Source organism: Apus apus, chromosome 1, assembly GCF_020740795.1.
Source record: "Apus apus isolate bApuApu2 chromosome 1, bApuApu2.pri.cur, whole genome shotgun sequence".
Lineage (NCBI taxonomy): Eukaryota > Metazoa > Chordata > Aves > Apodiformes > Apodidae > Apus > Apus apus.
The window spans coordinates 128,224,289-128,239,982 of record NC_067282.1 but is presented as its reverse complement, the minus strand read 5'-3'; the positions used below and the strand labels follow the sequence as shown (position 1 = coordinate 128,239,982).

Below are 15,694 nucleotides of genomic sequence, written 5' to 3'. Positions count from 1 at the left end.
CAGGCTGGAGCAGCTCCGGACCTCGTGGGAAGGACTCATGAAGGAGAGGTTGGTGGAGGACTCTCTGCCATGGGAGGGACCCCACGGGGAAGCAGGGCAGGACCGTAAGGATCCCTTCTTCCTGAGGAGGAAGGAGCAGCAGGAACCACCAGCCTGTGAAGTGACTCTAAACCCCATCCCCTGTCCCCCTGTGCCGCTGGGGGGAAGGAGGGAGAGAAACCGGGAACAAAGGGATTTGGGCGCGGGAAGAAGGGAGGGGTGGGGTAACATATGCAAGCCCTGCTCTCTGTGTGTGTCTGTGTCCTGGGTGTGTGTGATTAGTATGAGATTAAATTAGTAGTATTCCCCAAGTTGAGTCTGTTTTGCCTGGGACCTTTATCGGTGAAGAACCCTCCTTGTCCTTTGTCTTGACCCATGAGCTTCTAGTTGGGCTTTGTCCTCCTCATCCCAGAGTGTGTGTGAGTTGAGTGATTGTCCATATGGCTGCTTCTTTTTTGTGTTGGGCCCAAACCACGACTTTATTGGCAGCCAGGCAGGAGAGACACAAGGAACCACGAGAGGGGTTTTGCTGTTTTGTTTTTGTTTTGTTTTAAGTGGAACAAATGTTTTGTTGTTACGCAAAGAGAAGGTAAGATCAGTAGGATAAAACTGAAAAAGAAAAAAATGTAGACAGAACATAATGACCTATTTCCCAGCCACAGTGCCTGCAAGAGTGGAATAATGTCTCAAATGGACTGATACTTATCCTGCCTTCTGGGTATTAAGTAGTCATTTGAAAGAAAATGAGTGACTACTGGAATTTTTAAAGGCAAGTAGATGGGGGAGAGGGCATTTTTCTGTGGAGTGCTCTATGTGAGAACTGAATCTTCATTTGTACTTGAATTTTTCTGGAACTGCAGCTCCTCGACTCCACCTCAGTGGTCTGTTTAAGCTGTTAGCCCAGCTGAGTCCTGCAGCTGGCTGCTTTTCTAGTAGGCCATCCTTCAGTTTGTTGTGTGAGAACCATGTGCTGTTCACCTGCTCTCCATATTCAGGTTAGCTATCCTGGTTTTGGTCAAACTTAAATTTCTCATAATTCTTCTATAATCTAATTTTTTCTCACAGCAGATTATGGTGGTGTTCAGACCCTGAAACAAGACTGTGATGTATATACCCATAGTTCTATTTATGTTAATGGGAAAAAAATACCAGCAGTGCTGAGCCCTTCTTACCTCAGATAGTCTTGAACCATTTCCTCTGTCCTTTTCTTTGTTCTTTGCCCACATGTGCTTGTGCTTACAGGCACATACCAACAGACCTGCATGCTGACAAACTGTGTGTTTTGCTTAGGTGCGACATGAAAACAAGTGTGTTGCTCCTGAGAGATGTCCATGTTTCCATAATGGAAGAGAATATGCCAAAGGAGAGACAGTAACTAATGACTGCAACACCTGGTGAGCCACTAGAACTGCATTTTTCCCTAGGGCACCTAACACGTTTAAAAAAATTAAGATATTTAAATTGTTTGCTTAACAGATCAGTTTTATATAAAGTCAGTGCAACAACACACAAATTGCACAGACAAGCATCTTCCCTTCACAGGTCACATCAGACCAATGCAATGTCAGGCAAACTGTACCTGGTACCTTACAAATAGGTTGTCCCTGTGTCTGAGCAGGTCATCTGTAGCCACTACCTAGTGGATTTGTTCCTTGATCTTGCAACACAAGGTAACAACATAGGAGCTCCTCTGTGGTGGGAGGAATGTTTAGACTTATGTGGGGAAGAAAAGAACAGTATCCCACACCTGCATTTCGTCATTTAAGCTCTGCTGGCATGCTGCATTTTTTTGTTGCTTGTTTTTTTTGTGTTGGTTTGTTTGTTTGGGGTTTTTTTGTGTTGTTTTTTTTTTAATTCTTCCCTATCTGAGGCCCTTCAAAGTAGTCCTTTTTAGGCAGAAGCATGCATCAGCAGAAAGGGTGTGATATGCCAGCTGTAATATGACAGGAGCTCTTCAGGAAGTTGTTAAAGAGGAGTTTGAATCAGACATAAAACAGAGCTGGCCCCTTTTACCTCAAATGAGCCCTGAGGAAGGAGGAAATAAGAAGGGAGGGGAGACTGGGTGATACCTTCTTAGAAGACAAGAGTAAGTGGTCCCTCTCACCCACATACCTATCTATCCTGTGTGGTTCTTGAGAAGGAATTTGTAGTTCAAAAGCAAGTATTGAGATTTGCATGGAGGGAAGCTGTTGGCACAGCCATGGGTAAGGTGCAGGGTATTTGCTGCTGGTCAGTCCTTGGCTTCTGCCTGTACAGCACATTTGCCATGTTGGAGAGGGGCTCTGCTCTCCATGTGTGCTTGTGGAGGGCTGGATGGCCCTTCAGAGCTCCAGGAGTCCAATGTGCAGGACCTTCAACAACCAGCCTTCTAGAAACTGTGTTCTCTTTGAACTTAGACTTCAGGATCTCTGGTACATTTTATTCAAACTGCCCCTGCCCAGCTCTGTGGCCCTCCCAGCAGCAGTGCTTCTGTTACCCTCTCTGTGACTGGGTGGAGTTGGATCGGAGAATCAGCACCACTGAAGAGTCATCTGGTTTGGGTTTTGTTTTGTCCAATGATCTTTGAACAACAATGATCTCAAGTGTTGTGTTTTTAAGCTAGTGGGACTGCTCCTAACTAGTGTAAGTTAGTCTTGGGTATAAGGTTTTATGGTTTTATATGGACATATTGACCTTCCAGTGTTTTGGGTTTGCTTGTTTGGTTGGTTTTTCCTTTGCAGCACAGATTACATTGTAAATCATGTACTGCAACTAGACCTGGGGAGTAGGTTTGATGGGAGAAAGATGGAGAAGTTGATGTTTTTATATAGATGTATATACTATAACCTGCTTACATTGCATCTAGCTAAAAGTGACTCAGCTGAAAAACAGACAAAATGAAGAATTTTCTGAAAAGGATCAATAAGGTATAAAACTCTTAGGTATTGTTTTGAAATTTGTGAAATTCTTCACAATAACCATACACAGACTTCTTATTTTCAGTCATTCTTATAATCTTCAATCTTAACATAGTCAGAACCATTTTGCTTCATTCTTCTAACTGATCTTTTATTCCAGGGAATGCCATTGTAAGTGACATTTCTTCTAACACAGAACTTGTTCAATATCAGGGTCAAAAAAAAGTTAGCAATCATGCTTTTTTGAGGTTCTTCCTCTAAGTTAAGGTATTTTTATTGAATGTGAAAGTAAAATTGGAAATAAAGTTGTTTAAAAAATATTAGCAGAGCTTTTTTGAAATACGTGACTTTGAAACGTTTTATGATAGTTCTCAGCAAATATCAAGTCAAATGTCATGTAGAAAGTGATACAGAAAATTAGTACTGCATTGAGAATTAATAAGAATTGAGAGTCTGTCTTTTGGAGGTCAGATCTTCCTTTTCTTTTGTTTTTGCTTTTTGTACTGCTGTTGCAGGAGTTCTCGTTCTCACTTGTTCTTAGCCAGATGTGAACACCTGCAAGCACAATATATGAGCCAGAGGTGTCAGATTTGGCATTTACATTCTACTTGACATATGGGAGACCCTAATTCCTGAACAACGGAATGTCTCCAAGTCTATGCTAATGGCAAAACTTTTGTTATGCTATGTATTGGGAATTCATTGTAGAGCTCAGTGAGAACTTTAGAATAACATTTATGAAGCAGTACACAGCAGAACTTTGCTAATCTGAATTTTGGTATACCACCTACTTCATAATCTGTCTATGCACATATATGCAAAATCTTGGTCTTGCTTTACCTGTTGGCAGAAATTTACTAGCAGAAGGTGAAATAGGTCTCATGTTAGTGAAATTTCAGTCTTTGAAGAAAATGTGTTGCACAATATTTATTATGCTGTGAAGCATTACCAGTATTAAACAATCTTATGCTTGGGTTAAGACATTACTAGACAACTCAGTTCAGTAACCCTTTTTTCTCTGGTTAGCAATTTGATCTTGGGAAAGTAGTGCAGGTTTTTTATCCCTGAGTTTTTACATCTGTAAAGCAGGGATAGAGTTCCCCTTCCATTGCCTTTGTAGAGCTTGATTAGAGAATCTCTGGAGCAGTGATGATGTCATTCTGCATTCTTACAGCATTTTGTGGATTAATTTTTCTCCAACCTTAAGCAAGCAAATCCTTATTAGATTGCTAAATGATTAATGTTAGACTAGATTATTAGGTGTGGTGTCAGATGCTATTCTAACTCCCAAAAATTAAAAACAAACAAAAGAGTGAGCAGATTTTGTGTTTCATTGACCAATTTGTTTTGTTTTGTTTTGCTGGCACAGTCTCTTGTTAGTTAGCAAATACATTTATTTCACTGATCAAAAACCCCTGGATGACAAGGAAAAGATCCCCTTTCATATCTGCAGCTTCTGTAGCGAGGTTTGTGGTTCTTCAGAGTACTTCTGGAAGAAGAACAGGAGGACTGGGTAGATGCTCTGAAGTCTCCTCTTACCTTTTTTTTTTCCCCTCAATTTTCCTCTTTCCCTAATTTTAACATGGCAATTACCTCCTTGAGCCTTATTTATCAGGGTACCAAGTAAGATTTACACTGTTATGTATCACAGCAATGAAAGGATGAAAATGTTCTTAGAAACTCTTAGAAACTTAATAATGATTGGTGTTGAATATGGTTGTTCTGGTGTCATCATGGAGACCAGCAGCCTTACTACTTCTATCTTCCATCTGTTAAACTGGTAAAATCACACTGAAACCCACTGAGTTACACCATGGTAAGAGAATGGGCTTTCTTCGGATTTTGAATATTCCATCAGGAGACAGTCACTGTATTTTTCTGTTTTGTTTTTATAAAACAAGCCAACAACTGTACCAAAAATACCAAAGGGCAACAAGAGAGCAAATGAAGGAGTGAAATGAAAACCCAAGTGCTGTCCCTTTTGTCATAGTGTCACTGACTTTGTTCAATAATGACAGTGCAACACAGCAGCTACAGCAGTGTCAGTATAATAATATCAAGACCTTAAACCTGTGTCTGGTTGCTCTTCAGAATTCCACTCCCCCTGAATAAACAAGGCAGCATCTTGTTTTGCTTTGCATGTCAGGATGTCCCTCTTTGGTTTTTCTTTCCTTTTTTTTGGCATATTCTATGCTTGTGAGGAAGTCTAGGATGTGTGCTTGGCAACATCACTTCAAACTGTGCAGGCAGGGAAGCACCGGGATCATCTCATGATCAGGTGTCTTGTCACATCTCTTGTCACATAACCTAGGATTTAGGTCAGAGTCCTATTTTATGGCATCAAACTTCAGTTCTCCTGTAGAGCAAACATTCTAGTTCAATGGCCACAGAGACCTCAGGGGACAGTATCACACAGCAGGACACTCCTCAGAGGGTGATTGCATGCAGACTCTCAGGGGAACAATGCTCCTGTTTGGTCTGCAGTAGGTTACTCCTAGGCCCAGGAAAAAGAGCAGAGCAAGGCAAGGTAGTGGCTTATCACCACTTGCATGGCTTTTGGAGTGTCTTCAGATCCTGAGGTCCTGGAGACAGAAACTTCTGCTCTTTTGCTTTGCCTCCAGCACATTGTATTCTCTTGCTTAGTGGATGCATTGGAAATAATTATAACTATCACTGACTTGTTTTCTCTGTTACAGTGTGTGCCATGGTCGAAAGTGGGAGTGCACCAAAAAAGCATGTGATGGCACCTGCACTGTTATTGGTATAGCTCATTATTTGACATTTGATGGATTGAAATACAAGTTTCCAGGAAACTGTCAGTATGTATTAGTTCAGGTAAGAACATGTCAAATGCTGAAGCTCTCTGATAATATGTAAGGTTTTTTAATACCAGGAGGGAAGTCCAACATTTAAATAAATCACAGTTAAGTACTCTTAATTAGTAAGCCAGATATATGGTAGAGGAGATCAGAGCTTATTGATGACTTCAGAGATGCCTTGAGAAATACAGAGATTGCATTGTGTTCTATAAAAGTGAGTTAGGTTGTCATGTGTCTAGCTGGCAGTCATAAGTCATATGTATGGAACACAGAGGAGCTGTCTGAATCTCATCTCTAACAGGGAATTATAGATACCTGTAAGTCACTATTTTCTTTTTTCTCACTAGCTACTTTATCCTATAGTGATGGCTGACTGGCTGGCTGAGTGAAGGCAGAAGTGCTTGGTGAACTTTTTCTAAATGTGTCCAGAACACAGACTCTGCTCGTTCAGCGAAGTCACTGTCCTGTTCCATGCACCAGCTTATTTGGTACATTGGCACTACCCAATATGCATAAAGACATAGTACACCAACTTTAAGCCTGTGATTTGTGGGAACAGCCAGAAATTTAGAGAGTTAAATGAGGCTAAAACTCATCTACAGATGCAAATCATTGTGTGTTTAAAAATGCATGTAGAAATTTAGTCTAATACCTGCTAACTGATAACAACAGTCTTCTGGAGTTAGCATCATGTTTCTTGGGTGGGATGCTTTTTTCAACACAGATCCTTTTCATGAGGCCTACTCCTCCTTGCAGTTCTGCTTGGGCAGAGAAGTGTGATCAACCTGTCTCTGGCTAGCTCTTTGAAATGTTGTCCTACCTTCATGCCAGCTGGATTATTTTAGAATAATGATTGCTCTGACACTAGTGAGTGCTCTGTGTAAAGGTCTTAGCAGCAGTAACAGCATACAGTACTACAAAATTACTTAAAATGAAAATGAGATCAGATGGCAAACACAGAGATCTATACAAAAGGTCTTTTTCTTAAAAGATATATACTAAAAAAAACACCCCCCCCAAAAAGTTAAAGGCCTGATAGTCATAAGTCATGTATATAAATGTAGTACCAACTCTCAATGCATCTCAGAAATATTTGACTTGAAATTACATTAAGTAACATAATTGCTTACCAATAGACAGGTTGACATTGTTGTAATCATTATTCATGTACAGGTGGTTAAACACGGGCATCAAACATTTTGCTCCAAACTGTGCAGCAAATTCCTTTCTAACTCTGCTTTCTAAACTAATCACCTCACCCTCTATGTTTATATTTTTATTTGATTAAAGCTGCAGAGTCTTGTTTTCACTGTTAAATCCATTAATTTATGTGTATTAAAAAGTATATTGTGACCACGGCACATCACTGAAATATCCCAGATACTGTGATTTCATGGATCCTTCCTGTAAAATAAGCATGTTTGTTGTGTCACTGGCAGAGTGGGCCTCGTTCTTTAATGGGTGGACCACATGAATATCAGCTACAAAATAAATTAATAGAGGAACAGTTGGCATGTCAACATATATCTTGCTGGTCATAGAGTATACAGGCTATTATTTGAGGCTTCTTTTTTTTCTCTGTAGATTTGTATGTGTTTTTCAAATGTCCCACATTAATGACTCATTTATTTATTTTCATGTGATAGGATTTCTGCAAGGATCACTCTGGGACGTTCCGGATACTAATTTCAAATGAAGGCTGTGGCTTCACTGGAGAAAAGTGCACCAAAAGGGTTGTTATTGTGTATGACAGCGGGGAAATAGAGTTGTTCAATGGAAACGTACGTGCACTTCTGTTCTTTTTCTTTCCCTTTTTAGGGGAAAAGAATTTCGGGTTATTTAGTAAGATGAGGCATGATTGACCTCATGCACACTGGTTCTTGAAAATTAGATAGTAAAATGAACAGGTTAGCAGGGTTATAATTATCCATTTTCCTCCCAGAGGCATAATGCCGTTTTGGTATTTCTGTTTGATGCCAATAAATTTATCTCCAGTTAGAGATACCTCCTGTTAGAGGCAAGCTCATATGAGGAATACCCATTCTAAACTGGGGAGTTCTATTTCAGCAAAGGTTAAGTGCAGGACAGAGCTAAGAAGTGACTCCCATGACTAGTAAATCTTCAGACCAAACTAGCCTTCTGAAGGACTGAGCACACAGGAAAAAAAATAAGTAGTCGTGGCTCAAACAGATTGATACTGCAGAAGCAAACATAAAAAAATATCAACTCTCCTTTCCCTGTTAAATTGTCAGAAAGAAAATCCTGATGACTGGATTCCTCTTATTTTACCCTTTCCTACAAACAAACACTGAAGAGTTGACCAAGGATCACTTCTACCTCCCATGTCCCTTCACTGCAGGAAAAGAGCTTTCCTCAGGGCAGAGTTCAGCTCCTTGCCTTGGGCACTCTAACAATTAAGACACTCTGCATGTTCAAACAGAACAAAGCTACAGTGGATTATAGTGTTTCAGTTGCTCGGTTTTTAGAAGTGCTGTGCTCTGAACTGGCATCTGGATCAGAGCTATGCAAAAATGTTCCCAGTGAAACGTGAAACCGCTCTACATTTGCCTTGTTTTGGGTTAAGAGACTAAGCTGTACCAGGTTTTGCATGGCCTGCAAATTGCCTGCAAATTGCTGCGTGCCACTGATGCCTGACAGGAACACCAAACACGTAAATGTACCATTATTAATAGTGTCTGTGCCGTGCATCTTGACAGCATATGATCCATGGAGGCTTTTGGTCGCTGGAGGAATGAACTTAGGATGTATTTTATTCTTTTTATTTCTACTGCTAAAAAAATCCCCCTACCTGCGTGAGATTGAATAGTAGTGCAGGGTTCTGCCCACAGAGTCAGGCTTGGTCGGAAAGCTTTAGGTGACAGATTGTCAGAAGACCTGTGCTTTGACTTGGACACCTGCAGAAGGGCCAGAAAAGAGAAGAGCTGATGAGGCATCTAGCAACTCCAGCAACAGAGGGTGTTTGGCTCCTTGCAAAAGCTACATCTTTATCACAAAACTGTCCACACAACCTTGACTGAATTTTCAGCTGCCCTTCTATGGAGTTTAAGACTCAATTTACTACCTAGAGCAGGTTTTCTTAGAAATAACAGCAAGCAAAGAAGAGATCAAGGAAAAACAATGGGTATGAAGAATCCTAGGCAAATTCTTACACAGAGAAAACTTTCCACAGGCTTTTTCCACAAGAATCCTTAGAAGCAAGGAGGAGAATCAACTGGGTTTTTTTGTTTGGTTTTGCTTTGTGTTTTTCCCATTAAAATGTTTCCAAGCAGCATTGTTTTAAGATTTCATTGTTTTGAGAGCAGCTTTTGTAGTTTTAAGCAAATGGCGGCTTAATTGAAGTATCTGCATGCTACAGTTCTGGCTCACATTAAAAAAAAAAATATTGTGAAATCATTTTTGCTCTTCTGCAAAAAATAAATCTGCTAGTTTGGAAGGTCAAAAGTTTATTACTTCATGGTTGGGCAAAAAGCCTCCATAAAGATAGAAATTTTGTAATTTAGGTCAACCTCTCAGCTCCATTTTGTCCTCCTAGTGTTTTCCTTAGTTTGGAAAGACAGAGACTAGTGCAGGTATTTAGAAAATACATGACAAAAGTGGGACTAGACTGTATAGTAATGCATTGGGCATGGGAGAAGATGAAAAAGATTCCAGTTCCTAAAAAAGTCTATCTTTTAAAGTATTCTTCCTCTGTAGACATTGAAGATCTTCTTCAGGAGATCCTTGGAGATTGTCTTCTCTGGGGATTAAGTTTCTGGTAATACCCCAGAGATGAAGATAATTGAATTACAGTACTGAGCTTTTACTAAATTGAGCAAGAAGAAATAGTGGGACAAGGAAGTATTTTGCCCTCAAATTAGGGAGTGGATGTAGTTGGGTTCTCTTTCTTCCTTGCTTTAATCACTATTTGACTGATTGAAAATTTTTATTTGCCTCTTCCACAATTAAGCAGTTTTTAGTTTAGTGCTTAAAGTAACAGCTATGCCAGACCTTTCTCTGCAAAGGTTGTTAATAATCCTATTAGCATTCCCATTGAAAGGGGATTACAATGTGAAAGAAAGCATTTTAAATTAATCTCTTAAATTCTTAGTAGCTGGAGGCAATGAATTTGTAGCCAGATGGGATGAGAAAGTGGCACACAGGGGGAGGGAAAAGTGATGGAAAAATTAAGAGACACCGAAAGGAATCTCTCTGTATTTTTCCTATTGGTGTAGCTGATTGGGAAGAAAGTCCTCTTGGACTTCTGAATCAGGCTCTGGTCCTTCACAGGTCACCAGTACCTGTGGTTCTCCCAGTTCACATTACACTTAAACCTAGCTAGCTCTTTTGTTTCTACCTGCCTCAGGTAGAATTGTTAGTTTTCTAAGAAGAGGAAATAAAAATAAAAAGTAATTGTTCAGTGAACCACTGACCAAATACTGAACTGATCATGAATTGGGTATATCCTGTCCTCTTTGTCAGCCCTCCTTCTGTTAGCAGTCGTTGCTTTGTGTCTTAGCATTTGTGGCAAGTGTGTGTTATACCCTGGGAGCACAAGGGACATGGCTTCATTGAAAGTTATAGAAATGTGAAGAGATTGAAATACTGTACTTGTGTCCCAGTTTGCTTGTCAGAAGTGTTGTTTCTAAGGCAATAATTTACTCACAGCAGCTTTTCAGTGTAGAAAAAAACCTGCAATCAGTCCCTTACCTCTACCTTGCTTACAGTTTTGCAAGTGCTCCAGAGCATCTGTATCGTGTATGGGAACTATCTGTTCTCTGGAGAACAGTGTGTTTGAAAATAGCCATTAACCTATGAGCATGTGTCCCACTGGGAAAGTGACCTACATGAAGTAATAATCAGAGGTGCAGTTGATACCAAAATGTGCTTTTCTTTTTCAGGTAAACATCAAGGTACCTCCTAAAGATGACAGTGCTTTAGAAGTCATGAAGTCTGGCCGTTATTACATCATTTTACTGGGCAAAAGCATCACTGTGACCTGGGATCTGGCCATGGGAATCTCAGTTATCTTAAAAGGCAATTTCAAAGTAAGTGGGGTTTTTTTTGCTTTACTTCTTACTCTCACAAAAGAATGCACTTACCCTTTATCTGGGGAACAGCATTTATTTTATGCAGACATGTTGATAGATTTCCATGAAGTATTAGGCACTTGCTTGAAAATGAAGGGATTTTTTTCCGTAATACCATAAGTGTTTCTTACTTTTCCAGTAGTTCAGCTGTAAGGGGTAAATTCTGGGTCACTGGATATGAGCTATGACAAAAAGAATGAATGCTGTGGTGCCTCAGAATAACTGTGCCTTGAGTGATTTCTTTTGTATTCAAGAAGAGCTGTATAATGATGCAGATTTACTAGTGATGTCAATAGGACAGTCATTTCCAGAAATAAAATGGGATTATAGGGACATACTCTGAACAGACCCAACAGGCACCACTGATCAGAGTTGTCATCTTGCTTCCTGGAATCCCTGGAGACAGTGTGGTCCTACTTTTCAGCTAAGCAGAATAGGAATAGGAGCTAAACATTCTCTGTGAGAGACTGTCTATTTTAGTGAACTTGGCAAGTTAATTCAGTTTCTAAGCCTTGTGCCATTAAAGCAATAGGCTAAAAAGACTTCATAACAAAACCCTAAGCCAGTCTACAGATGTAACATTTATGTACTTTGTGTTTCTTTCCCTGAAAGGATCAAGTGTGTGGTCTGTGTGGAAATTTTGATGGAATCCAAAACAATGATTTGATCAGCAGCAATGAGCATCTTGAAGTAGATCCAGTTGACTTTGGGAACTCCTGGAAAGTTAATCCACACTGTGCTGATGTTGAAAAGGTGATTGCAAATGAACTATGAAAACAAATTAATACGGGTTACACTGTCAATCAAGAGCAGGCAAAGAGGCTTGAGAGGGTAAAAATAAATAGAAATTAACTCCTTTCCTCATATTTTTGTGAAATAATATTATTTATTGAAATCTGATGTCAGATCAATTCACTTATTTACGGCCCCTGTGCTATCTGGCTTTAGATGAGTGTTAAAGTAGACAATCTGTACCATAGAGGCTGTTCAGAGTTTGCCAGCCCAGAGGCTTGAAATCCAGGTGTAACTGGAAATCTCATTTTAGAACTTAATTTTTAAAAAATCCCACAACAAAACAGCTGTAATTTTCAGAAAGGGAGATTTCAGGTAAAATTTTTTTTATTTCTCCATCCCAAATCTTAGTCTGTCCATTTATGAACAATTGAATGCACAGATTCATTTCTTCCTATATGCTTTTTGATCTTTTTAAAAGAGCATTCAGTTATTATTTTCAGACTGGAGAAACTTGAACAGAAAAAGCAAGATACATGCAAGGCCTTATTGCCCTGCTATCAGTGCTTCTGAATTGTGAGGAGGTTACTTGCTCTATGAAAGTGTTACTTATGTCCTGGGGCCAGAGACTGGGTGATTTCATTGGCTTCTAGTTATGCTACACACAAGAGTGTACTTGCTCTTTTCCAAATACAGAGTTTTGAAAGAATGAAATCAAATAATAAATTTGTCTTGACCTGACAAATAATTACAGCTAACAGTATTTCCAAATCAAAAAGTGAGAGGAAACAACTTGAAGGCAACTTGTTTTGACATTTGTCAAATTAAGCATTTTATTCAGATGTTACTTTTAAATATGAAAATTTTATCTTAAAAATTCATCTAAATTTTGGGAAGGGGAATTTTTGGAGAAGGGAAAAAAAAGACTTTGTTTAAATCTTTCCTTCAAAGATATAAATTATCAGAAAATAAAATGAAGCATCTAGTTTTGATCACATGAAATCTTTGGGGTTAGTTGAATAAATTATGTGCAGGTGCGGCATAGCCATGGTGTTACCTTGCTGAACATCACTTTTTAGATAACACGATTGAAGCACAGAAGAAGCTGCAGTTATGAGGAGTGAAACAGAGGGTTTATCTGAGAAGGAGCAGCTCCTCATTTAAGTGTAATAGGCAGAACCTGCAGACTGTCTCCATGATAAATTCCATGTCAATACTAGTGCTCCTTGTTCTCGGGTAGCTTAAATGGCAGAGCCTACTGAGCAGTGGCCACAGATATTGTCTGCTGAAGACTGATCATATTCATGAGTCTTGTGGGCCTTCTCTAGACCTGTGAGTGATTATTTTTCAGGATGGATGTTTGGTACACTGGGACTTCCTGTCATCAAAATAGCTATGTTAAAACTGCAGCCTACAAGTAAGAGCTGGAGAAAATGTAGGAGGTGACCTGCTCTACTCTGTGTTTGGCCATGGCAGGATTTGTCCAGACAATTTCCTTTGTAATGAAAAATGTCTAATGCTAGTCAGTCTCTTACATCAACTTAAAGATTCCTGAGGTCCTGACAGCAAGGCTAATGCAATGTGTGCTTGTCTCTTACATTATTAAGCCCAACCAGGAACAGACCTTGATGTCTCCACTGTGTAATGGAAACATAGTGAAGCAGATGATGGTAGAACAGTCATGCAGCATTTTGTCTGGGGATATCTTTGAAAAATGCAGAAAACTTGTGAGTATTTTGTCATGTGTTTCACATTCTTCAATTCTGCATGATCTATGCTGACACTGATTACAGCTGAGGGGAAAAGTATGGTTGTGCTGACAGCACACAGGACTTGGAGGAGGCTGATTAATTGGTGTTCTCATCTCTGACCCTGCACTGTAGCTGATGCTTTGTGGTTAAATTCAGGATACTACCTAGTAGAAAGCTATAGAATAACTTCTGCTTGAGAAAAGTTTTTTTTCTAAAGCCCAGACATGTGGCACATGAAGTCAAGCACAGCGGTTGAGATTTGAGGCAGAGGGAGCTGAGCTAATATGGTGCCATTCAGACTGCCTTCCACCCAAACTGTTGCACAAGAGAGTATGGGAACAGGGCCCAAAACTGTATGAAGTTACTCCATAACTCCATATATTTGAAATATTAAGGAATAATAAACTACAGTGTTTATAACGGCTTCAAGAACGTGGTGTAACTTGGGTCACTTCTGAAATCAGCAGAAAGACCTGCACCAATTTGTGTGGCACCTCAGCTCTTGGCAAATGGAGTAGACAAACCATCTGAAGATTAGAATGTCTTGAAGGAGATGAGGGGAATCGGCCAATGTACTGGACCCTGTCTTTCTCTTTTGTAGGTGAATCCTGAGCCCTACATAGATATTTGCATGTATGACACTTGTGCTTGTGAATCCATTGGGGACTGTGCTTGCTTCTGTGATGCTATAGCAGCCTATGCACACGTCTGTGCACAGAAAGGTGTTGCTGTTCACTGGAGGTCTCCAGCAATGTGCCGTGAGTACGAGGCAGATGAGGAAGAATTGGGTGAAAAGGTTCAAGCTTTGAATCACTAAGCTGTTGGCTCAGATGGACTGTTCTTAGCCAGCTCTGCTCCCTCTGATGTCCAGAGAATTTCAGTTTAATAGGACTGGGCTAAATGCTAATGGTGACATTTCCTCTCCCTTTTCTGTTCATGTTCAGAGCCATCTTTGGAAAAAACAGTCCCGCAATGAGGGGATATAATAGTCTGTGGTGCAAACAAGAAATTGTTTCTGTACTTTAAAAAAAAAAAAAAATTTAAATGTAAAGATTTTTTTTTGCAATTGTTTTTTATCAAAACCAAGTATCTCTGATCTAGAGCAAGTACTTCATTATGTGACAAAAAATTTAAGTGTGAAGAAGTGTCCTGCCCTGAATGTATTAAAATAAATATATTATTAGCTAAAGATGGAGATCTCTCTTTTTCCATGCATGCACAGTCCATTTTGTACCAAGTTTGGTGTCATAGCTCTGAGAGGCAAGGTGAATATATTCTCTATTTGATTTTTTTGCCTCTGATGCTTTCACTGTGTAGCACAAAGCTGTGAGGACCTGAATAAAAAAGAACCAGATTACCAGTGTGAATGGCGATATAACAGCTGTGGGCCCGCTTGTCCCGTAACGTGCCAGCACCCAGAGCCTTTGGAGTGCCCTCTGCAGTGTGTGGAAGGATGCCATGTGCACTGCCCTGCAGGTAAGTCCAGCTCTTTAAACAGTTACTTCTGCTTTGCTCCTGGTACTTGTAGATATTGCTGTAAAGTGTTGTGGGGTTTTTTGTTTGTTTGTTTGTTGCTTTGGTGATTTTTTGGTTTTGTTGTGTTTTTTTTTAACCCCCTTTTACATGTTTGTATTGCATGAAAAAATGTCTTAATAGTCCAGAAATGTTCACAGACTGGTAAGGCAGGATATTGCAAAAAACCTTAGATGTAGCAGTTAATTAACAGGCTGACTGATGTGTTTTCACCAGAATTTCTTACTGCATAAGAAAGAAGGTTGTTAGGCATCCTGGTTTGAGTTTGTGAAATAAGCATGGTGTGTGAAGGCTGTGAAATGGTGCCTTGAAGAGGAGAATGAAATATTGCTGGCAATAGTAAGAGAGGATGAGAATGGGGTAATAACAAAGGAAGACAGGAGGATTAGGGGTTATGTAGCAACAGCTGTTGTTGACTATGTGGTTGAAGAAGGGAATGAATTTGTGCTGGAGACTCAAGATGCCCTAAAGAGCAGCTACTGAAGAGGGGGAAACCTGTTGCCTTGACTTCCTACGTACCTCTGTGGCTCTGGTGCTCCAGAGAGTGCCCAGCAGGCATCCTTTTGTGAGCCTGAGCTTTCAGCTTAACTGTTCCCATCAACTATCTCTTAGAAAGGGGAAAGGAAAAAAAATAATGGGAATATGGGTTGGGGAAAGAAAGATGGACAGAAAGGGAAAGAGCAAAAGAGGAGCAAGATCCAAAAGGAGAGTGAAAGGTCAGAAAAATAAATAGCTCATAAGGCAGAGCAAGAGAACATGAAGGCAAAGAACATAGGTATTTTAAGATCAAAAATAGCTAACAGATAGTCTGGTATCTCTGATCAGAGTGAAGCAGA

The 15,694-nt window shown here is 39.8% G+C and overlaps 1 protein-coding gene across 1 annotated transcript in view; it reads left to right on the top strand.

Moving 5' to 3' along the window:
• VWF (von Willebrand factor) overlaps positions 1 to 15,694 on the top strand; it is a 134,022-nt gene that overhangs the window by 50,639 nt on the left and 67,689 nt on the right. The window contains exons 19-26 of the mRNA XM_051624057.1: positions 1,330 to 1,433; positions 5,633 to 5,771; positions 7,402 to 7,536; positions 10,654 to 10,800; positions 11,455 to 11,595; positions 13,182 to 13,301; positions 13,927 to 14,083; positions 14,643 to 14,801. Of these exons, the coding sequence (XP_051480017.1) occupies positions 1,330 to 1,433; positions 5,633 to 5,771; positions 7,402 to 7,536; positions 10,654 to 10,800; positions 11,455 to 11,595; positions 13,182 to 13,301; positions 13,927 to 14,083; positions 14,643 to 14,801 (1,102 nt within the window). The remainder of the gene's footprint in view (positions 1 to 1,329; positions 1,434 to 5,632; positions 5,772 to 7,401; positions 7,537 to 10,653; positions 10,801 to 11,454; positions 11,596 to 13,181; positions 13,302 to 13,926; positions 14,084 to 14,642; positions 14,802 to 15,694) is intronic.